The sequence below is a fragment of the Dermacentor albipictus genome, chromosome 10, assembly GCF_038994185.2.
Source record: "Dermacentor albipictus isolate Rhodes 1998 colony chromosome 10, USDA_Dalb.pri_finalv2, whole genome shotgun sequence".
Classification (NCBI taxonomy): Eukaryota; Metazoa; Arthropoda; class Arachnida; order Ixodida; family Ixodidae; genus Dermacentor; species Dermacentor albipictus.
Genome location: NC_091830.1, coordinates 9,728,292 through 9,752,642, shown reverse-complemented (window position 1 = coordinate 9,752,642; position 24,351 = coordinate 9,728,292). Strand labels below are relative to the sequence as shown.

Sequence of the window (24,351 nt, the reverse complement as noted above, 5' to 3'; positions counted from 1 at the left end):
GCTTCACAGGGATAAAGATGAAACGGCTTATCATCCAAAACTGCGCATAAATTGGACGTATTACCTTGCATTCACTCTAACTATACTGGTCAACCTTACGTTTTAGCGCTCAAACGATTCTAAAGAAAATGCTCCCCCTTTTTTAGCGCGCACTCGTGTATCGAGCAGGAGTACACAGGTCGTATTTAAATGGCCTGATGAAGGTATTCGCTGTTCCTGGTAGTTAGCTGTGATAAGGTCGTAGATAAGATGAGTTTCGTAACTTAACAGCACCGTTTCACTCTCTTAACACAGGTTCTTACAGTCTGCAAAAGGAGACCTTGGCCTGGTTAGTCGAACTACGTGACTGCCTTCGGGCGTTTTGGCGTCTGCGTACAGAGCTTTCTGACGGTGCCGGTGTCGCGCACATGCGACATTGAATTGATGCATCGAGTACCGTGTAGTGAAAGCAACAGGTATATGAGCTGTATGAGAAACTTGTCATACGTCTTCTCAATTCGGAAAGCGCTACGAACCGGTTGTCTTTATCAGCGGATGGAATGAATTAATCACAAGTACCATGCGCTAAACGTGCTGCACTGTTTCGGCGCGAATGAAAGGCGCATACAAGCGCGCGAAATTTTGGTTGAAGTTACCATAACGTTTTACTACCAGCTTTTCATATTGGATAACCCATGACTTCAACAGTGAACGTGTGGTTTATGATTTTCCATTTTGCAGAAAGTGAACACATTAAAGGATGGCGTCTAAACGGACGCTCAAAGGAACAACGCCAGGGAAGAAGCCAGAGGAGAAGAGGTACAGCCAGTTTCCAAGAGACTCTGTTAGCTTGTTCGCCGAGTCCAATGGAATAACCGGTGTATCTGATCAAGCCCTCAGCCTACTCACTGAAGATGTCAATTACAGGCTTCGTGAGCTAGCCCAGGTAAGCTAGCTGTGTCATTTGCATTGCGGCGGCATTTGAACCAAGTTTTTGTTTTGTTAGCGCAGTGATTTTCAACCATGAACCATTGACACAGCTGTCTTTGTCTATTTTGTCCTCCATGCAGTGTTGTGCTGCCTACAAATTGTTCTCCAACCGTATAATTTTGGCATGAACAGTATTTTTGTTGGGTGCTTTCCTGATCACTTTAGTCATAAGGTAGCACATTTGTCATAATAGCATGATCCAAGATTTCAGGTAAAGAACCGGTGATTACATTGCACTTTTTTGCTAAACTAACCATTGACGTGGGCTATTTAGTGACCTGTGTTTCTGAAAACTTGAAGTACTGGATCGCATTGTGTACATGCTACTTTTTGAATTATCTCATGACAGCCATATATAAATGGCAGTGACTGGTCTTTTCTTCCGTCATCGCAAAAGGTAGCTCAAGTTAGTTCAAACTTAATTGTAGGGATTGCAGGTACTTGTATCATTAGAAGTTGACATTGTCACAAAATGAATAAATTACTATCCAGAACAACATTATGAGTTGCAAACAGAAGAACTCCGCATAATTTTATGTTGTGTACGAGAGTAAGGGGCTGGCTAGCACTTGGTTCAATGGTGGAGAAAAGGGAGAGGATCGTGGATCTCCTCATCAACTATTTTGGGTGCAATTCCCTGCACTTGGGAAGCTGGGAGGCCAGAATTAACCTAAAGCCCTATTTGAATTAAGCTTCAGAATGCCTCTCAAATGTAGTGGGACGACCGAAATTTCAAGATTTGTATGAATAGACTAGTCATGAATTATTCATGTTTGAATTATCATGAGCTGTGTTGAATTATTCATGTTTGAATTATCATGAGCTGTCTGTGTTTGCACTTAGTTTCTAAACTAGGAAGCCATTATGCTGACATTGTTATCCCCTTCGGGTGCACTGTACATAGAAGTGCACGCCAACATAGTGGAGCAAAAGCACTGATGAACATATGATATTTAAAATGTGTGTCTTGCATATTAAAACACTTCCGATTGCGCCTGGGCTGCAAGTTTGCAAGATATGTGCAAAGTCTTTTAGTAATTCTAATTTTAAGGTAGACAGCTAGATGTTTGCTGTCAGCATCAGTACGTCATCAGTAGATAATTTTTCATTATTTTTTGCAATGTTTTACATTGCACATATTTTTTAAGTGACCAGATAAGTGCATTCCAAGTGTGCTAAACATGAAATAGCTGATGTTCTCAAATCTGATGTTTCCCATAGAAAGTTTTCGCATGGAGTCCAAATTCTGTAAACCCAACAGAACTCGCTGAAGAATTGAAAATTCTTTATTCGTTAGGCAGCTGTATGCTTTTCATGATCCTGCAGATGCAAGAACGCGATTAAACTAACTTTTCAATGGTCAGAATCAGTTGGTGCCTAAAGGAGTTATACTGAAATCTAAAGCATTGTATTCATCTGGGCAGCCTCCCGAGTACTTTTGTTGCAATCACATGGAAGATGTTGGAAGTGATATATAATTAACATAATAGTTCTGTGGAAACACACAATGTGGAGAGAGGTAATTAATTAATTAATTGATATGTACATGCACTGTGTCATTGAGCTAGGAATACTTGGTTCTCAGGGTTCCCGGCAGAATGGTTGCGTCAGGTTTCAGTTGAACAAACTTGCTCTAGTGGATTCTCAGTTTGGCAAAATGTTGGTCGGAACAACTAAAACAACCCTTCTGTTCTTAAGCGTGAAACATTGCACTTCTGCGTTAGAGCTATCTGAGATGTTTCTTGTTTGTTCAACTGCAGAACTGTGGCCAATTCATGCGGCATGCTAAAAGGCGCAAGCTGACTTGCAACGACATTGAGCGCGCTCTACGCTGGAGTGATTCACAGGTAACCAATCCCCTAAGCTGTGCTGACATAGTGTTTTCTGACATTAGTTTTTTGCATGTGTTAGTGGAGTATGTTTTATTTATCTGTTTTACTTCACTCATCGAATGATACCTCAGGTTGACTTCAGCCTGTGAGGGTACAAACAGACAAGCAAGTGCGCATTTGTTTGACAGACGTTACACACTCTTCCATAAAGACTTCAGTCACATAGTGCTCTGAAAAAAAAAAAAAAAAGGCCAAGTATTTGCGCCACTGTAAGTTAAAGCTCTTTCATTCATAATTATTTTGTTGTAGGTGCTGTTTACATGTGACACATAGTCTATGCAAAGAAGTTTGTTGATCTGATTATTATGGTTTTTAATTGGCCACTACCTCCTTAAAACATTGCTTTTATTTCTTCTGTTCAAGATATTTATTAATATCATTGTTTCTTCCTATGATCCATATTTTGTCAGACTGTGGTCTGCATTTTTCATAATTCTTCCATACATAATCCTTTAGAAAACTAGATTATGTATGGGGAAGTTCCACAATGTAGAACTTTCTTAAATATCAACCCACATTATTTTTTACACCTTTGAGGGTAAACAGTGCATAAAGTAATGATGGCAGAAGAAAAGAGAACACACAGCAAGGCACGCTTCTCATTTTGCTTGTTTTTCACCCATCTTGCTTTTGAGTATTTTTTTTTTCATATTGCTACCAATTTGATATAAAGTGACTTCACTCCGCACAGCCCTCTTATGGATGCAGCGGAGACGATCCGCTTCCATTTCGGCATGTCCGAGAGGCTGATGTGTTCTGCACTGATGACAGCATGGTAGACCTGGCGGATGAATTGGACTCTCCCCTTCAGCTCGACCTGCCACCAGAACCAAGTGTCCATGGTTTGAGCCGCTTTATATGTTCTGCTCGTCTGTGTCCATGTGTTTGCACAGCATTTGAATAGAAACTGTCAGCGCAGCTAGATGTGGCGGGAAATTTCCACACAATATGTTGAACAGTCTGTCCATTCATAACGTCACTTGAAATTCATTCCTAGAGAGTCGAAAACTGGAATCAGAACCAGTAATTAGAAGTGAAGGGTGGCTGCAAGGCAATAGATGGACCGAAGTTATGACATTATTAGCGTCGCAAGGTTATAAAACACAGTATCTGGAAAAACGCCAAATATTTTCATAGCCTAATCACTCTGCCTGGTATTCCTATTTGCAGTAAGTACTAGTACAGCCAAGTGCAAGATTCAAGGACCACGGCTCTTAGAAAATACTGAATATTTCCACAACCTGCTATGCTGATTTACACTCCTTTCTAGTGCATGCAAACACCATAGTGTTGTGTGGTGTTAATCGCTGTAGTTAAAAACTAGTACTTGAAAGTTCAATGTTTCCTTAGATTCCTCAATCTGTAAACATTTGCTTCCATGCAAACTTACACGACGTATATCCAAAGAGCATGTATATTTATGGTTTTACTAAGGCTTTGGGAATTGGCGGTAAGGACTTCTCGCCCTTAAGATTTCGATACCCACTGCGCATAGGCACGACACGGGCAATTTTGCTGGAGCGTGGGTTCTAATCCTGCAAGGTCACACAAGTCTGCCGAAGTTTTTGATTACATATTTTGTGAGGCTTGTTTAATTCATGGAGCTGTTTTCCTATTGGCCAGGGCGCTGGTTGGTGGTGGAAGGCGTGTCACTTGAACCGGACCCCGACAAGCCTATGCCCGCAGTCCAAGAACTGGACGGCAGCAAAGGTGTGCACACAGACGTCAATGCCAGCCACATGCAGTACTATGAGGAGATCACCAAGGCCCTGCTAGGCAGCGACAAGCAGCTTGTCGATGTGAGTGGCACAGCTGTCTTCTGAGCAAAGGGAGTGAGCCTGTCATCTGCGTTCTTCTGTAATTAGAGAGTCCTAGCTTGTCCACAAATGTTAATAACACGACCTACTGAACTCCAGACCTGCACAGATCTCCCTCCTCCAGCATGCCTGGTCTAGTTCGCCCTTTTCGCCGCTAGGGAAAGAACGTATGAGCAGAGCGGCGCTAGTTATAACCTGTTCGCTGTCGTCTGCTTCTGCAATCTGTTCAACCCTTGTCTTGCCATTTTGGCAGGCACAAAGCGCTTGTATTGGCAGTAAATGAATAAATTCACAAATAAACAAAAGGAAACGTATTCGCGAATGCTTTGCGTTTGAATAGTGAAACTAGAAGAGGAGGAGCGGTGCAAGAAATGTAAACAACGAGCATAGGTGGCAGCTGCAGTGCTACATCGACGGCATAAATTTCCCTTTTCTAGCCTCCGTAAGAGAATGCAAAAAATTGTTTAAAAAGATTCATAGGATCATTTAGCTTTTTTTAGTTGATTACAGATAGCCTAATGTCGTAGATGATGTTAGGATTTATCGCTGTGTTTCGTAGTGAAAGGCAGATGATCTGATAAAAGTATAGTAAGAGTATTCACGACTAAGTCCTCCGCCCAATATGTGCAATAGGCTGATCGATTCTGTTTCAAGCGAAGGTGAGCATATCTTGTTTTTAATGTCGTTGGATGTCTAGCTCAGTAGAAAGCTTCCAAAAAAACGATCCCAGTGCTTTAAAACGTGCTGCACTGCAGGCCTTAAATCTTGTCACGGAACTCTTTTCAAACAGTAAAGCTAGCTTTTCTGCGTGGTACGGCGGCAGCATAACGGTGATGCTTAAGATACGTACGCAGTGAAGCTGTGTGTGTAATTCACTTTTTGAACTCACGACGCATTCACAGACAACTTTTAAGAGTTAAAATGAGTGGTAATCGTTCTGTCGTCTGACATTACGTTGGTTTCCAGTTTCTAAAGAGCGCAGAAGCGAATTTTACAACGTGTACAATGAAACTGTTGTGTACGTTGCGAACTCTATACACAATGTGATTTATAATAATCTGCTTGAAAAAGACAATAGGAGCGGCTATTTAACGCTATTTTATAGAGCAGCGGACTACACGCTTTGACATGTTTTAGGCTCGGGCAGTCAACTTTTGGAGCCAAGTGACCGATCAAAACCTTGTGACATCACTGTCAGTGTGTTAGCAAAAATCATCAACTAGACAAGCAGTTCGTCACAACACAACAGCTGCCGTACTAATTACAACGCCGCACAGCCGCCCACCGTATAGCATACGAACAGGTTATAGAAGCGCCACCTACGGCTGTCGGTTGAACGAAAGTGGGTGCAAGCTGCTCCCATAGAAGCCAGATATCTGTGCAGGTCTGGAGTTCCAGTAGGTCGTGGTTAATACATATGCAGCATGTTTGGCTGCTGGAGAAGTGTCCGGCAGCAACAATGCTAGTAGCGACACCTGGTGATGCAGGGTCTAACCGGAGAGCATGCAAAACTAATGCTGCAGTGGCTTACATATCATAACCGCTGGTGTAAAACGTTGCTAGTGGGATAATTGTTAACATGCCATACTTTTACGATTTTCCTTCAACAGTAATACAGCATCACAAAAATTTTTCTAATGCATTGAAGTTGGACAAATCATCACAAGATATCACCACCACAGATATCACAGATATCACAGATATCACCGATATCACAGAGATCACAGATATCACCACCAGCTTTGCTACTGTCGTCCATGGATCCAGTAATCCGTAAGCGGTAAGAAGTTTGCAGACAAGCTAGAACTTTATGGTTACACTAGGCTATGTGCCGTTGAATATGTGTGCCCAAAGGCACCCATGTATGTATTTATGCAAGATTGCCGTGCGACTGGCCGCTCGAAGCACTTTACATGTATTCGCGGGCCTCTCTCACACTTAGAAAAACACGTTTATGTAGCATGTATTGAGCATCAGACAGCTGTTTTGGGAGTTTGTCATGTTGTTCTACAATTTTCTCGTTGACACTTTTCATCTAATTATGATATTTGAGAAGTTGATTAACTAAACAAATTCAAACAATTCTGCTGGTGAGCTTACAGTAAACTTCTTATAGTGTACAGAAAGAAAGAAGTAGCAGAGGCTTCGGCAGAACACTGCTCACGACAGTTTTAGTCCACAGATGCGCACTTGCTGTATTATACTCCTAGTGTTGCTCTTTGTCTTCTTCATTTGAGGAGTTGCTGACCTCAGTCATCATCATGCTTGTCTATGCTTCCTGAAAAGATGTACACCTCAATGTTTGAACCATCATCGTCTGAAGAAGGTGATGACGAAGAAATATACCTCTTTTTCCGGAATACAGGCTGCAGACACATGCAACTTGTCCACTGTATGCCATTTTGGAAACGCTGGTTGAAAATGCAAAAAAAGCACTGCAGCGATAAAATAAAGAAGAAATTTCCGGTCATGCATTGCCATCTGTCATCCAAAATACTAATTGAAACACGGATGAGCGCCACTTGTCCAAAACACTCCAGCGGTGAACAAATACAGGAAGGATGAGCTGCACTCGTCCTAAACGCTTTGGGTGCACGAGGAGTTAGACGAGCAGGGTTCGTCGAAAATGGCTGAAAGGTTAACCTCTTGCCGGGCCATCAGCTAGGCTAACATTTTAGCTTCTCATCAAAATCAACATCTTTGTCTCTCCACACAAGAAATAAATATCAGAACTCTGTCACCTGTAACTAATGGTAGGTAAAGCGTATAAATATGTTACACATATTAGTACTTTACAGCTTATGCTTATACTGTTTATGCGGGTTTTTCATAAGCAAATATGTGGTATATATTGGAACAGTGTGTAATGTACACTATGGAAATCATAACTGATCCTATTTACACTGTTCACAATATCGTGACATTTGATTTCATTGTGGCAGTTGTATTCTTGAGGCTTCATTTTTCTTTTTGCTTTCTAATGTTACTTTCCAAATTGCATCGAAGAAAAATTTAAAAAATTGATATCCTAAATCGAAAAGCCATTTGCCTCGCAAAAATCTGTTCAGAGGGTATTAAGCAACGCTGTTTCTCCATTCCCATATATCTAAGAGAGGAGCTCATGAGGTAGTGCTTTCTGTGACTTTTATGTTCTCGTAACAGGTTGCCTTGGAGGATCTGGCCAGCAACCCTTGCCTGAGTCCTCTGCTGCCATATTTGGTGCACTTTGTCTCTCTTGGGGTGAGTGCAAGAAGTCATCAGCACCTGCTTTGTCCATTTCTTGTGTTCGTTGCAAGCACTTTTGTTCACTGCTGTGTGATTCCCAGCAGTATAGACAGCCCCGTGCTGTCCCACAAACTCCATGTTGCCATTCTTTGCTTAAAGCTAAAAAGGAGAACAACATGTTGTTATACCGTAGCTTTCAGTTCTCAAAACTACTCAAGAAGAAATATTCAGAAGTAAAAGTCCTACACCATTGCTACAAATCCTTCATGTTTCTCACATTTTACAAAAAGGCATTTTGACAAAAATCAAAGAAGAAACTCAAAACAAATCTTTATTTACATCACCAGGATGCTTTGGGGTGTAGACAAGAAGCTTTTATACAGGCTTGACTAGGGGTCTGTGCCTCCCAAAGCAAATACAAAAACTCGAGCAACAATGATGGTTTCAAGATGGCATATAGGAAGCAAGCTACCACACAATGGACAACAATTTCGTGCATGGGAGGCTTTGTAGTATGCCTTCCATCGAGAAGGAAACAAAATGCTCTGCAAAATGTGTACACTGTGGTCAAAAGTCGTAGACACAGTTTCGCTGCACTGCCGCTTTCAAGTGTGTACCGCTCAAGTCGCATGATATGAAGCTTCAATGACAGATTGTTGCAATATGTGTCTATTCGCTTAAATCGTATCAACTAAGAACCGGTGTAATCAACTAGTCAAGCCAATAAAAGAATAAATGAGCGGCTATAGTATTACGACTGTGACTGTGTCTATCCGGTTCTGGTGCTTGTCGGCGCTGGTTGCCATAGATTGCTGGACACAAACATGCTTATGTGGCAAATGCACATTTTCTGGCAATTACCAATGGTAATTAGCATTCCCCTGTCCTTGATGTTCATGCGCAGGAATTTTTCTCATAGAGAGAGAATGATGTGGCCATAATTGTCTCATTTATTTGTCAAATATTTGTTTAGCAGCCACATATAATGTGACAGCAAATCTTTAAACACCACTTTTTATCTACATTGCCCTAATTTCATGCTGTAACTGGCTGTGTGTACCATGTCACGTGATTTTGTTTCTCTCGTCTTCTTAGCAACGTGTTCTGTAGCAGTTTCTACCGCTTTATGTGGTAGAAACCTTTATACCTTCAATTACCTTGCCGTTTCACTGTCAAAAATTTCCTTAGATCCTGGAATTTCTTGTGCATTGCAGTTTAAAAAAAAGAAAGAAAAAAACGCTACCCGTGATTTTAGAGACTCGGCTGCATTTTGCTTTAGCTTTTTGCATTGTTAAGCAAAGCATCCGGATGCACTCTTGACGAGTGGAGACATGGCATACTGTTAGCGAACGAAGGTGCCTTTTCCGGTAGTAAAGACCAAATTAAGACGTGTAGCCTGAAGACATAAACGAAGCAAGCGAGACTGGCACAACCTGTAACTCAATGTGGAGACCTGTGATTTGTACCCAGCCAAATCTATTGCTTGGGGAACATGCACTGCTTGCTGTAGTCAACAGGTCCACCTGCTTTCTGTGACCTGTGATAGGTATGATGCTGCCTTCTTGCAAAATGCCCTCACATTACAGTTCCCAATGATACCAATGGTTATGTTAGTATAGGGAGCTGCTTTGCAGAATAGGCGCACTTTCAACATAACTTTGTTAGTTGTTAATTCGTATAGGAAACAAATTGTAGCCAATTATTATGCCGCTGTAAGCAGCTGTAGAGGCAAATGCCTTCACCGGGTTGATTGGACGGATGAGGAACCAGCCTGTCGGTGGCACTGCCTCTGTGGCAGGCTTCATCACACACAGACAGACAGATTATAGGACGTTGAACACGACACGCCATCCTTTCTGGACTGGTTAGAAACTGCTAGTTTGAGGCTGTTCGTATTAGACGAATGCCAAATCATACCGTCTATCTCCTACGTTTACGTTCTCAATACACTTGAAGCCAAGGCTTTACATCTGTAAGTTGCTGTTTCAAGCAATAACCCACGGAAAAAATTGTTGCTGAGGCTTAACGATGCAACGTAACTCATGAGGTTAGTGCAGTGATCAAGTTGAAGACCTAGGAGGGTTTGAAAACAATGTGTTGGCAGAACAAAAAATGGCTTCGAGTCACAGTATAGTCTACTGTAGAACCGCAGTCCAAACTTCCCGGGAAAAAGTAACTGGTTCAATATGTACTTATATCACCTAGAAACAATAATGTAAAAAGCCTTGGAAGAACCTTCACCAAAATGAAAGTTACATGGCCAATGCGGTGATATTGTTACATTTTGCACACACACCAAAACTCTGCCCTGACATGTTTTCCGTAGTACAGCAGGTAAAACAGAAAACTCCTTTTCTAACTATACATGCAGTGGAAATGCGCATATCACATTGAGATGGTGCATTGCAGGTTCGCAAGCTTAGCCATGACCTTGCCAGCCTGGACCGGTTACTGCACGCCATTGGTGCCTTGGCCCAGAACACTTCGCTAAATTTGGACACCCTGCCCTACGTGAGTTTAGGTGATCGCACAATCGCTATGCTGCAAAACGTGTTACTGATGGTGAACAGTTTTATAGCATTTAATTAACCGCTTCACGAAAGCTTCACTGCCAATAGATTCCAAAATGTGTGTTGGATCTGTATGTCCGTTTACAGCCAACAATGGTGGTGCAAGCACTCCTCTTCTGCTTGCTGGAGCCACTGGCAGCTGCCATCAACCCAGCCAATGACCACTGGGCACTGAGGGATAACGCGGCACAGCTGCTTGCTGCCTTGCTCAAGTGAGAAAAGTTTCTCGGCAGAATGCGGAGATAGGACGTGCATTAAAGGCTGTATTTTCATTTTCTCGAAAGCACAGACACACGAAAGATAAGCTGCGTTTGCCCGACCTTTGTGCACGTGTGTGAGTTGCAAAAGAAAAAAGAAAAAGAAAATCTGGGGACTGTGCCTAGAAGGATACGCATTGCTTCGTTTGTCCGTAGCCGAGCAGCACTGCGTGATCGCAGATAAATACCCTGAAATATGTTCTTTCTCCACTTGTGGTTTCGTGGCATTGTGGTCATAGCAATGCACTCGTGATTAGGAGGTCTATAGTTCAAATCACATGTTCGACTGTTCTCTTTTTTCTTTTTTTCCATCTGCATTACTATATTATTTCCCCCTTTCACATCTGCAGTGATTGTTCCTTACTATGCTTCACCACCAGGCCTGACGTGGAGGGTTCCTGCCAAAGGGAGCAAATCGACCCGGCGCGAAGCGCAGGGAAGGCAGTTAGGTAGATGCCACCTTAGCAGCTGCAGACCAATGAATAATGACACGGTGTTACTGCAAATTTGTTTTATTGTGCGCTTTGCCATTATGGACTCTGTTTCAGCTGCTGTGATCCTGTTTGGACAGATGTTAAGCACCGGTTCTTGCATAATGCACATTGCCATCAGCTAGGGATCAACAAAAAATTGTGTGTCCTTCTATGAAGTTTGCAGTTCCCAGGTTTTTCTCTCGCAACTCACACATGTGCACAAGCCTCAAGCAAAGGCAGCGCTGCTTTCACGTGTCCGTGCCTTTCGCAAAACAGAAATATGCCATTAAAGTGGGACATTTCTGACTTGCCATTTTCTTGCGCTAGGAGGAAGCATTAGCTTAGGGCCAACTCCGGTTTCTCTATTCAAATACATGTAAAATGCCTAAATGCTTTTACGAGGCAACCACCAGAGCAATTTGAATGAAATTTATTGAACTTGGGAGAGAAAGTCAATGTAGGGCCTCGAAGTTTATACAAAATTTCCTAAATTTATTAAGCTTAGAAAAAAAGCAGCAAGTTTAAGATTTCGTATCTTTGCATAAAAAAAATTGACCTGCCATCCCAGCCCTGTGAAAGTGGATGTACAGTGAAGCTGTTGCAAAACCACTACGACAACTGCTGAGGTGGGAGTGCAATGCTTTATTGATGGTTCAATGAATGTATGCCCTGTTCGCTTCACTTTGTTGAGTGTTTGTAGCCTCTACATTCAGGGATATGAGCTATGCTGTTGATGATAGATTCTTGTTTTGAGCTTGTTCTTTATTGAAACGTATGCTGTTCTGTACATTGTATGCATGATTGCATTGAATGTATGCACTGTTCACTTCACTTTGCTGAGCGCTTGTAGCCTCTGCATTATGAGAGAGATGAGCTATTTCATTTTTGCTCGCTCAGGGGGGTAGGAGCCATTGCTGATGATGGTACACAGACGGAGACGAAAAATGTCGACCACCGAGAGGCTAACAGCTTTGCTGTAAAACTGTAAACAGCACCTGTTAAGGCATCTGAAGCACTCTCATGTCTGAATTCAGACGTAGTTAACAGATTATCGAGATAGTTCAGAGTGGTGTATAAAAAATTTGGTGGACTCTTAAGCTTCACCTTTTAAGAGTGGAATGCGATAACAGATTATTGATATATTTCAGAGTGGCGTATAAAAATTTTGGAGGAAACTTAAGATTTGCCTTTAAAAGTGGAATGCAATAGCGTTCAAAGATCCCCGACTGCTTCTCGCGCTTCCCAGCAACTGCAGCTTCTGTAACCGTAATGTTTACTTGGAAACGCTGGCGGTGGAGGCTGTGCCCCGAGGCGAGCTTTCTGGTAGAAACATGGCCTCTTGCGTGGGTTCGTAATGCTATGGCATTAAAACAGCATTCTTTTTCTGCTGTAGGTGTGCTATTAGGTGCAGTTTACATAGTTGTGATATCGTTTTTATTGCCGAGTTCCATTATATCCTTTGTTAGCGTGAGGAAACAGCTTGAACAAGGATGAGCACAAATTTACAAGACTTAACAGCTGAAGCACAGCCTTGCTCTTACCCGCCATTCATTCACGCAACAAAGAAAGCCAGGCTATGCAAACACTGAAACTATTTATTGAAGAAAACTTAGGTTTTGAAGAAACATCCGCACACTTAGGTTGAACAACAGTGCAACTTGCGAGTTGCTTGTCAGGTGTGTCGACTCAAGTATCTTAATGAATCGCTTGTCTATTGAGTGCCTGTTTTTGTCCTATATGCTTAAACCGTTTCGTGCCAAACTGGTAAAGATGAATTTTTTTAGGTTTAGATTTCTTTTGGCTTCCAGAATATTCTAAGCAGTCGGAGTTCAGTGCCAACTGAAATTTAAGTTCAGGTAACAGTACAAGAGATTGCAAGGGGCATAGGGCTATACAGGAATTATGCAGGTATGATTGTTTCACTTTTTTTTTGCTTTCTTAACTATGTGTAAACTTTTTAAGAAACAAATTGTCCTGTATTCTGTGTAGTTCTGTGCCTTTCACCTGTTGTGCTGTTTAACTACAGTAATTGAGATCCAACTAACTGAAACTTTAGTCCTACTGAAATAAACAACATTTATTGCATGGTTGCAAATGTTGTTGCAGGTTTTGGGCCGACCGCGTGGCAGGTCTCGAGAGTCAAGTGTTAGACGCACTGGGGGAGTGCGTGAGAGACCCCTCGTTGAGGCCTCTGTGTGCCCAGTATGGAGCTGTGTCGGGTCTGACTGCACTGGGTGTAGAGGCAATGCAGCAGGTTCTGGGGCCGCATCTGGAAGCCTACTGGCGCCACCTGGAGGCTGTTCTTGCAGATTGCCGGCCAGCCAATGCACAGGCCCAGGCAGACGCCACTCGAGTCCATGGGGCACTCCTGGTCAGTTAGCATCACTGATGGCAGAGCTTTCTACATATTTGTGAAAGCCACCATGATAAGCTCCCATGTAAATGTTGGCATGCCTATGGGCATAAAAATTAAAGGCTTGCAAAGTGTCACGTAACTCATGGGAGGCGTGTGGACTGCTTGCCGGTATTTTCGAGCAGATGAGTACTGTGGGGAAACTGCCGTGGTGGGTGCCTACTGCTCTTAGTTGCACTTGACTCATGCCTTTTCTTGTTTATATGAGGTCTAGTGACCGGAAATCTCAGTGTGGTGATGTACAGAACGTTATTGCCAAAAAATGTGTTGTCCAGGAATGTATTAACCAGTAAAAAAGCATAACTGTATTGCCTTATTTCTTGTGTTCTCCATCATGAACATTGATGCTGGGGAATCATATGAAACGGGATTGTATCAACAAGGTTCTACAGTATAGATATTTTTTTTATCTTTTAACTACAAGAGTTCTGGAAGCTTTGCCACTCTTTGCTATGAAAATGTATTTCATCTATGTTCATTTTTAGATATTTAAAATTTTGCTGATTCCTGCAGTAAATGGATGTTTTCCAATCTTTTACTCATTATTAATAGAATGCCTGTTTTGACTTGTACATACTTGTTCTGTTGATTGCATATTTATATGCATTATTCCGTTATAAGCAAACTGTGACTGCTGGTTTGTACAGTTTAATGTGCCCTCGCTGCGATTAATTGCACATGAGATTATCAGCATACTTAAAGATCTTAGGGTACCCGTCGTGGTTGCTCAGTGGCTATGGTTTAGGCTGCTGAGCACGAGGTCGCGGAATCGAATCTCGGCCATGGCAGCTGCATTTCGATGGAGGTGAAATGCGAAAACACCCGTGTACTTAGATTTAGGTGCACGTTAAAGAACGCCAGGTGGTCGAAATTTTCAGTCCTCCAGTACGACGTGCCTCATCATCAGAAAGCGGTTTGGGCACGTAAAACCCCATTTTTTGCTGATTTTTGCTGATTTTGTGCTGTGACCCAAAGTCCGAAACTTCATTAAAGAAAGCCACCACCGCCACCTCGAACCGGTGCCCTCGCACGCAGATCCGCCAGCAGCCGTAGCCACCACTGCAGCAACGCTAGGCGTAGTTGCTTCGACGTTCGCTATTAAGGTTCTCGTCGTTCGGTGCCGTGTTCTTCATTGAAAGAAATCGGCGGTGTCAACAATGGCACCGACTCCGCCTTTGTAATCCTCTCGATTGGCTTCGAAGCTCGGAAAGCATAGCGCGTTGCATAATGCCGGTTCCCGAAAGTCAGCTTCGCCTCAGCACAGCGATGTTACCCGGTGAAGCATACGCGAAGTATTGCAGTGAAGCTTAACAAGCATGGGAAGGGGCAATTGTCACGGGACACAGTACATATTCCTTATACACGCGTGCACCTGCCATCTCCTGTCATAGCGCGAGCATTGATATGCCTAATAAGTGTACTGGCAAGCCGTCAGAGCTCTTTCGGGCGTGCCCGTGGCGAATGCACGGTGGCACGAGGACGAGAACAGAAAGGACCAATGCATTGAGAAGTGAACAATAAAGGAAGTGTGCCACCTCCTCTTTGAAGGAGCTTGCGCTCAGAAAACAAAGTGTTGGCTGATGCCTAAATGCTGGTGTCTCTCATCCAAACCATAATCAATAGAAATAAAAATAAAATAATAAACCGTAAAATAAACCACAAAATAAAAATAAACCTTTAAAGCAGTGAAACTCAGCACTGAGTCATTGTGCGTGGGTTGAGGTTATGTCAGGACAGTTGAGATTGACTTTCCTGCTGCTGAAAGAATCTCGCTTGTGACAAAGTTCGGGCCTCGCATCGATGAGCTTGCTGTCAGTTGATAGACATAGCTCATTTTCGAAAAGATTTGCTTTTGTATGCATCTCTTTTTATTTGTATTTGAAAATGTTCAACGCAGTTTGCAAGGGGCTTTACCATATTTTTTAGAATATATTTTATTCGCTGTGTATTTTAGTAGCCGCTCCCTTCTGTTTTCTTTTTTTAATAAAATAAACACTACTACTTACTATTTGAACTAGATTAAACCATTTTTTCTTTACTTTTTAATATGCTCACTAGAGAGCGACAGCGTCGTGTGACATGATTTCAGCCTATCCCAACATAAAACAAAGTTCTGCAAATTCTGCAAATTTTGCAAAGCCACTCAGGGAGAACCTGGAACACTCAGGGAATTTGAAAACGTCAACTTGGTAGACACTCTGTACTTGCAAAATCAGTTAATAATGTTCTGCTTCCCTGCATGCTAATGCCTAACCAGTGCTTTCTTGCAAACACACACACACAGCTGGCAGCGGAGAAGCTGGTGAAGGAGCAACGTCGGGAGATGGCTCGAAATGAATCGTCCGGGGCGTCATACAACCTCCTCTATGACTGCTTTGGAGATGCCTTGGCCTCAAGGCTACCCTTGCTGTATGGAGCGGCCCAGCTCCTCTATGCGCCACGACAGGTAATTGCTGCCGCACTGTTAAAGTAACACTAAACAGAAACTCTAGATTAGTCTATACTGACAGAGTACCATATTTAAACATGCACCTTTTCTCAGAACAAATGGGTTCGTAAACTGCCTGCGCATTACAGTCCCAAACATGGCATTGGCAACTGTCTGCTGTCAGCCATCAGATGCAGAGTCATCACCATCACGAGACGGTGGCAGAGAATGTTTTCTTAAAGGTTGCTGTGGGTTCATTTTGTGCTTGACTGCAATCACTTTCAGAGATACTATCACTTGTGCGAGATTTCACGCAACTTGGCACTGGCTGCATCGGCATATATGGCCACCAGCATTTCTGGTGATGTGCCAAGCTTACTATGTGTACAGAGTGCTGGGAGCATTCTTGGCTGCATATTTTGACAAATAGAGTCGCATAAAGCCTAGTAAAAGTGATTGTAGTATATCCCTAAAAGTGATTGCTCCAGAATACCGCCTGGTGTTCTTTCTATCTGCGCCAATGAAGTGCAAATGGTGACGACGTGCCACTCTCACTGTGAAAATTTAAAGATTGTTTCCCTTCTGTCTAGGTAAATTATACACATCTAGTTTTTCCTGATCACAAACGTGGGGACATGCTATATTTTTCTTTTATAAATCAGGCACACGTACATTCAGATGCACTTTCATTTTCTTTAGGCCCACGAAAATTGGGTGCGCATGAGATTCGGGGGCGCACTGAAATCGTGTAAACACATTATTCTCTCAAAATATTTCAGCTAATTTCGCACAATGAAGTTGATTATTAGAGAAAGAAATGAAAGTGAGATGTTTGTTAGTTTGGCCTCAAAACACCAGCGCTAGTACGTCAGTGGGACGTCATGGATTTCAGTGTTTTTTTTTTGTATTTGGGTCACTGAGACTGATTAAGAGATGTTGAAATTTGCTAATTTCAATATTTGGCTCCTTTAGATGGAACATAGTCCATTTTTATCGATAATATAAAGTTTTGGTTTGTTCGTAAGCTTCTTAACTTGTGCAGAATACTGGATTCCCGGTGAGGTTCATGGCTACAACAACATCGGTAGCTACGTCTGGTGATGCAGTGTCTAACTAGATTGCATGCAAAACTAATACTGCAGTGATCTAAACACTCCACTTCTAGTGTGAAGCATTGATAATGATGTAATTGTTAACGTGCAGTACTTTTATGGTTTTCTTTTTAGACGATAACACCAATGCGACGCAAAAATTTTCAGATGCATGTAGGTTGCACAAAATGCCACATGCTGCCACTACCAGCTGTGCTACTGCCGTCCTCAGCTCCGGCAACCTAGTAATCCACAAACGTCAAGAAGTTTACGGACAAACTTAAAGTTTCTAATAAATTCCCAAGACCTGAGCATACGCTACCAAATCCATGATACCACAGTGAGCTAGTGCATCAACTACTAGCAGACATTGCCGTGCGTCTTTTGTGCGACTTTACTGGTTTACCAAGGCTCCTGTCACTGTATGAGTGGCCTTTGTGCGTTGTAGAGGGGTAATTCATTAAAACAGCTAAATTATATTTTTTCCCCTTTTGTGTCCTTTTTAGAGCGCAGTTCTTAAGTGCCCACTCCTGCGTCAAGCATCGGCATTCCTTGTATAACCAAGCGAACGAGCGCAGCGAATGAGGGAGCGAACGCAGAGTGCAGCAAGAGATGAAAAAAGTGGCGAGAGCAAAGAGAGTGCGAAGGGGAAAGTGGAGGAGGATGGTGCAGCAGAAGCATCAGGTGGAAAGCGGAGGAGGAGCATATGCAAAAGCGTGAGAAAGAAAAAGTGGAGGAGGAGGGTATGGCGAAACCGTGAGAAGAAAAGCTTAGTGCTACTAAAGGCACTCTGCAGCGACGACCGCTACTAAATGGCACCAAAGTAGCCTGCCGTCATCTGTTCACCAATGGCTTTCTTCAGTCACTGCTTTTCACCGGCTAACAAATGTTAAACATCCCTCGACACACAACACTCCTGCATGTGTCAGAAGCTTTTCAAATGTTATTGATAGTTCTATCCATTGTCTGTTGTCACCAAAGCTTTCTGTAATCTGATTATATGCGCTACGCAAACTGTGTAGTACTTTCTGGAAGCCACGCAGGCACCAGCTATTACATTCAGCAAGTCATGTATGAAAGCCAATGCACTTACCCATAGATTAAAATTTCAATGATCACTGACTGAAATTCAATGATCACTGAAATTTCGCATTAGGGAGTATTGTAGTCATCGGTGAATTTTTTTCAACATTTTTCTTTCTTGTTTGAGTATCAAATTCTTTTTTGTCCTGCCAAGAATGGATGTCGACGAGATGTCTACAGTATACCACATTTTTGCACATATAGCCCACGCATGCATCTCTAATTAAAACTGTGAAAAGCAAAACAAAAGATAGTTCTATATTTGCATAATTCACGGAGACAGCCTTATAAAACAAGGTTTAAATCTATAACAATCTGCCCTTATGGCACATGTGTTTCTCTTGGATGTCAAATCCCATGAATCAATAAGTTTTTACGACCGTTGCTTGTGGTGGCTAACAGTCTTGGCAATGACGAAGCACTTAGTCACTGTCCTTGGGGAACTTACACTTAAAGCAGCATGGCAAACTCAGTTGTTTGATCTTTAACAAAAATATTCCAGAGTAAGCGGAATGGAGTCCCAGCTAATGAAGGGTGCCCTCAATTTGGTTGTGGAAATTTCTTGCGCTACTCCACTGCAGGCATGTTAGACAACATTACTTCATTGCCAGCTTCGTGCTGTGTGTTTCCATTTCTTTCGCACTGCAAATATGTCAAACTATAGGGACACAATCTAAGCCGCAAAGACCGTGCTGTTCTTACCCATCACTCAAAACTTATGCTACTCTTTGACCTTTGAATATATAAACTAGATTTGTTTGCTTTTCTTTCAGTATTATTTTTATTTGCATATTTTCTGTGTGCATGTGTTTCATGTGCTCTTCACGTCATCTCAGTCACCTCAATCTGCGTGCTAGCCCTCTGTGCAACAAGAGTGACACCTTCAGATTTTGTTAAACCACCTTCCCTCTTGCTTGTCTTGCAGGCATCATTAAAAGCAGAAGGTGGAAGAAACAGCCCTACGGGAGAACAGTTGCTCGAGGCTTTCTATGAGGAAGAACGCAGCCCCTCCGCGGCTGAAGAGGACAACAACTCGGAGGAGAGCAACCTTAGCGGGCCTCCTCCTAATATCCACCCCCAGGTGACCTCTGACAATGCCACTTTGACGAAAGAACAAACACTTGGTTTTGTTACATTCAGCTAGTTTTTTTTTTTTGGAAGAGAAAGCTTGCAGATTGGTCATAAATGAGGACGCATTGAATGAATAGTGCGATAGACTAAATTGCGAGTATCGTAGGGCAGTTTTCTAGTGATGCTGTCTTCTGTGCTGTTCAGTCAGTATTCTCAGATTTGTTTGTTGCAAGAAAAGATTTCAGTTTCATCTGGAGTGTGAAGCATAAACAGTGATAGCTAATGCATTTCTACATGCAGCAAGACTCGCATTGTTTCATGCAGCATCAACTGCTGAAATGCACACACGGTTTTATGAGCAGTCCACTCAAAACATTTTGCTCTTTTTATTCAGTGCCATAACTGTTCACTGCTTCACTGTGTCATTTCAATAACATGGTTATGCGTTCACAGGTGAAGAGCACCATATCAGACCCTGCAAGAGGGATCCGCCTGACCATTGCGTTACGGAGGCCCCCCAGCGAATCAAAGCAGCCGCGAAAGAAGCGCCCCCCAGGAGCAAGTCCACACCGCGAGCCCCCCTTCGAGGTTGTTCCCTGGACACCCGTGCCACGTAAAGCCACCATCAACATCTGCTTTGAAGGTGTGTTCTGTGGTTGTCATTGAGAGTTATTAGTGTGCATGACTTGGTTCAGCTCTCATTTCACTGTATCAACCAACATTCGTGTACCACTTTCTGTGTCATTAGAGAGATCTTTTTTTTTTTCAAGATTCAAGATTCATTTATTTCTCCAAGAGAAAAAGGCCCGGGACAAAAAGCATAGATGTAATTGAGAATGTCAAGAGACACACCCAGGAATGGCAGCATTGGCAATAATAACTTGCAACGTGATCAGGCATGCTAGAAACATTCTCGTCCTGCATGACCCTTCAATATAATAATATTAAAAAAGACACAAAAATACTTGTGTGATGGTTACATCACTGGTGACACGTTTTTCCTGTCTGATTAGTGGAATGCAAATGGCCATTGTCATAAAAGTTTTGCTTTTAACCTCCCTTCCCAAATTTGATTTTGGTATATACTAATTATAAGTTTCTGATAGAAACTGGATGCTCAAGAAAATTAAGTTATGACACTATTTGTAGTTGTCCAACACATAGCCATGTCATCATCTCTCCCTTTGAGATCAACACTCCACACACCGTGCTTCAAACTAGGCTGAATAGGGACGACACTCCCATGGCTTCATCTATTCAGGCACTAACTCACACACAAACCTCTAAAAAAAGTGCCATTTCATAGTGCCCATTTAGTTGTACCATGTTTGTTGAGACCTGTTTTGTCCAGAATAAATCAAAAGTGTGCATTGTCTTTGATGATGCCAGACAAAAAGAAAAGTTCGTTTTACTGCAGCAAAACGTTGGTGCCATCTGTAATTGACAGGGTGAAACACATTGTGCACTGTATTTCACTATATTACAGTAAGAAGTAGCACCATCCGCATGATCTATGTGTTTTCTTGTGTGTGTGTGTACCTGAAGTCATTGCATCTGACACATGATTCTTATTTATTCTGGGCTGGACAGGCTAGTAATGCTCCCGAACCCGATATAAAACTGCATGCAGCATCAAATGCCACCTCCGATTGAAATTTGAACATGAAGAATACATTAGTTTAGCTGTGATAGTTAGCCTCCCCTATGTACAATATATCCAGTGCTTTGCTATGACCACATGCATCTTTCCTTTGCCGGACAACTGCAGGTGCAACACCAGTGGTGCGCCCGACACCAGAGCCGCCAGCACCAGCAGAGGGCGAGTGGCGCACAACCCAGCTGAGTCGGCGCATGGGACGGGTGGGGCGGGGAGCACGGAGACGGAGAGCGTACCGAGATAGACACACTGGTGCCGGCGTCGATGCAATCCTCTGAGAGCACCTCAACAGGGTGCGCTTGAAACGTTTCAGCCATTGCTGAGGTGCATTGTCAGTGCCCACTGATGTAGCTCAATAGCTGCTGAGTTTTGCTGCTTAACACAAGGATCACAGGTTTTGATACCTGGCTGTAGTGGTGTTATGGGGGTGGAATTAAAGAATGCTTGTGTATTAAACATTGAATGCATGTGAAAGGGACGGAACATATAAATACCCCCAAAAGATTTTTTCTATCTAAATGTGCTAAATGCATCGAGTATAATCAACAAAAACTCACCGACGATTACGATGCTCCCTAATGTGAAGTTTGAGCGCAGCTCTTTACATGTTTTCATTTTACAATATATCGAGGCAAAGATTTTGAGAGAGGGATGTAGTAGAGTCAGCATTTGTCGAAAATTTGATCTGCGGGTCAAGCGTGTTGGGTTTTATACATGACTCATCAAATGTTTCAGTGTAATCACTGGTGCCGCATAGCTTCCATGAAGTACTACAGAATTTGCGTCACGTATACAATCAGATTACAAAACATTCACAAACAATGACAATCAAAACAAGTGCAAACGAAACCAAACCAAGCAAACCAAACAAACACGAGCGAGAGCTGATATGAGCAGACGAGAGTACGAAACGAGCATTTCGGCTGAGGCCAGATACAAGTACGCATCACTACTGTATTATGTAGCTAAGCACTGTTGCACACCTGTCTTAGATTTTTGCATCTTTTCTGGCTCACCAAGCAGCTTCTCAAAGTAAGAGTGAGTTGTTTGGTATTGTAGAAGGGCAGTTTGCAAATGCAGCTTTCACGATTTTTCTCTTTAGTGTCCACTTAACACTTTCACTACCATGAGGAAAATGGCCATATTTTGTAGTTTACACTAGATTTTTTTCTGAAGAAACTATTGTACTCAAAACTTAATGCTATACATGAAACTGAAACAGAATGAATCTCATTTTCAGGCATACAACATTCATTAACAGGATTTATGCTATATGAAATATATCAATTGCCGAACGCAGGATTGTGGAATAAAACTGAACGACACTTGTAAAGATGTGCTTGTGTCTAAATACTTTTTCGAAATATACGAAATCATTTGCTATTAATAGCCATTGTCTGTGAAGAAATAAAAATTTGTCCTTGAAAAGTACCCTACTTGTGCTGCAAAAATTTAACTGGATGCCCTACAGTTGGACGTGCCATGCAGCAGATCAGTTCCTTGATGTGAAACATCAACTTTGAAACTATTGGAATGTTGAAATTCTTGCAGTAAATTCTTGTTTTCTGCTGTCATAAAATTTTTTGCAGTTTCGAATGTCTCCTCGTTAGTTGACTAGTGCTGAACAGCTTCAGTTGCTGGAGAAGCATTAACTAGCAGTGCATCCTGAAATTATGGGTTGATTTCCGTCATCGTCACACTCAGAATCACTCAGATGAAGAGGCAGCATCCCCTGACTCACTGTTGCTTGAGCCATCAATAAAATTGGCTGCAGACGCAGCAGAATTGTGAGATCTGCAACGTTTCAGAGTGCATGCCGCGTCCACAGGTGTCCATTTTGGTTTCAACTTCACCGAACACTCGCGTGTCATCGGATCTCGTTCAAAAATGGCTGCCAAGCGGGAAAGAGCCCCTTATTCTTCTTGCTCATCGCATACTGTGGGCCTCAACTTTGGTAGCTTTGATGCGACAATGCTTATTGTGGCATAATGTTTTATGTGTTGCCAACAAATGAGGTTTTGTCGGCCTGCTCCTAAGCTCACATACTATGGGACACCTGCAGTGAAAAAGGTTGTTTTGCATCCGCCACCATGGCAGCAAGCAGTGCCGGCTAACGCTTCCAGGGCTAATCTTGCGCACGTACACAAATACCCAAGAAAGTGGATCGTGGGATGGCTGCCATGGTAGCTTAGTTAATGAAGCACCACATACGTAATGCAGCAGAATTCAGCTCCCCACTTGCAGCATGTTGTCTTTTCGTCCACTTTCATTTTTCTTCTCATAATAATGTATTTCTAGTCGACTTCATTGTTTGTTTGTTGTTTTTATGTTTCTAAGCAAAAAAAAAAATTTTGCCCTTCGGTTCCCCTTTGTCGTCATGCTCAGCCACAACCTGTCAGATAGAATTTAGTTAGAATAGCATTTGACTGCTTTAATTCATTACCTTAAATATAAGTCTCGCAGAACAGACGGTTGAGTGATTGTGCATGTGTTCGATTCTCTCCAGATTGTCCTTGACTTGAGCAGCACACACAAGACGTGGGACGGAAAGAGGGAAGGCAACGAACCTCCGGAATGAGCCACGTTACCAGATGGACCAGTGCCAACTGCAGAAGAGCTTTGCCATCCAGAACTTTCGTCACTGGCAAGAGCACTCTAGAACAGATCTGTTTCTTGAATGCCCCTGCAGCTGTGTTGTTAAGCACTCTGGATTCTGTCATGCCCAGCTTTTCCGTGCGAGGCGCAGCTATGCCAACTCCATTGAGCCCATCTCCAACTTGAGCATAAGTTGATTAAAGGAGTACTGACACAAAAAATTTGGATCAGATTTTTTCTGCTTTACTAAGTAGCTAATGACCCAGTAATCACGGCGCAAATCTCATTTACTTCAGAGCACGTCCAAGTTTCGTTTTCAAAGTGCAACAAGATGGGCCAAAGAAGGCATGTAAACACAACTGGGCACGTGATCGCAAGAACCTCCGACGTTTACTCTGGTGTGCACGCTGGCGCACGAGCTTCGTGTTGCTAGTTCATCTGCTATGCCTGCACATGCTTTGTATGTCCTCGCCACCATCATCGTCGTTTTTGTCCAGCGGCAACAATTTCCTACAGGTGGGAGTCGCCGCTATATTAGGATCGTTCCCCACCTGCGGCAAGTTGTTTTTTCATCCACTTTCATTTCCATTAATTTATAGTTTCTTTATTTCATTTATTAACCACAAGTAATTTCCTCTATGTTGTCCTTGGTGTCAATGTTTGTTGGCTTCTTATGATATGACTAATAAAAATCGGGCTCCTCGGTTAACTCCCTTTCTTCTCATTTTTAACATATAACAAGAAAAACGGTTTGAAGAGTTAGCATGAATGTTAGATGGAGTGCAGTAGGAACCAGTTGAATGTACCAAT

At 42.5% G+C, this 24,351-nt stretch overlaps 1 protein-coding gene across 3 annotated transcripts; it reads left to right on the top strand.

Annotated features, from left to right (window-relative positions):
• Positions 1 to 64: 64 nt before the first annotated feature.
• On the top strand, positions 65 to 23,762 carry LOC135917892 (TAF6-like RNA polymerase II p300/CBP-associated factor-associated factor 65 kDa subunit 6L). Of its 3 annotated transcripts, XM_065451509.2 has the most exons (15): positions 65 to 203; positions 295 to 328; positions 721 to 925; positions 2,730 to 2,816; positions 3,553 to 3,703; positions 4,485 to 4,660; positions 7,841 to 7,918; positions 10,313 to 10,414; positions 10,561 to 10,685; positions 13,310 to 13,574; positions 15,901 to 16,062; positions 19,144 to 19,299; positions 19,743 to 19,932; positions 21,058 to 21,239; positions 23,453 to 23,762. In XM_065451509.2, the coding sequence occupies exons 3-14, from the start codon at positions 740 to 742 to the stop codon at positions 21,222 to 21,224; spliced, it is 1,845 nt and encodes a 614-aa protein (XP_065307581.2). In that variant the 5' UTR covers positions 65 to 203; positions 295 to 328; positions 721 to 739; the 3' UTR covers positions 21,225 to 21,239; positions 23,453 to 23,762. The 3 variants fall into 3 exon arrangements, with proteins under 3 accessions (XP_065307581.2, XP_070383272.1, XP_065307582.2); XM_070527171.1 differs by having other exon boundaries at positions 191 to 328; XM_065451510.2 differs by lacking the exon at positions 65 to 203 and having other exon boundaries at positions 316 to 455.
• The last annotated feature ends 589 nt before the right edge of the window (positions 23,763 to 24,351 follow it).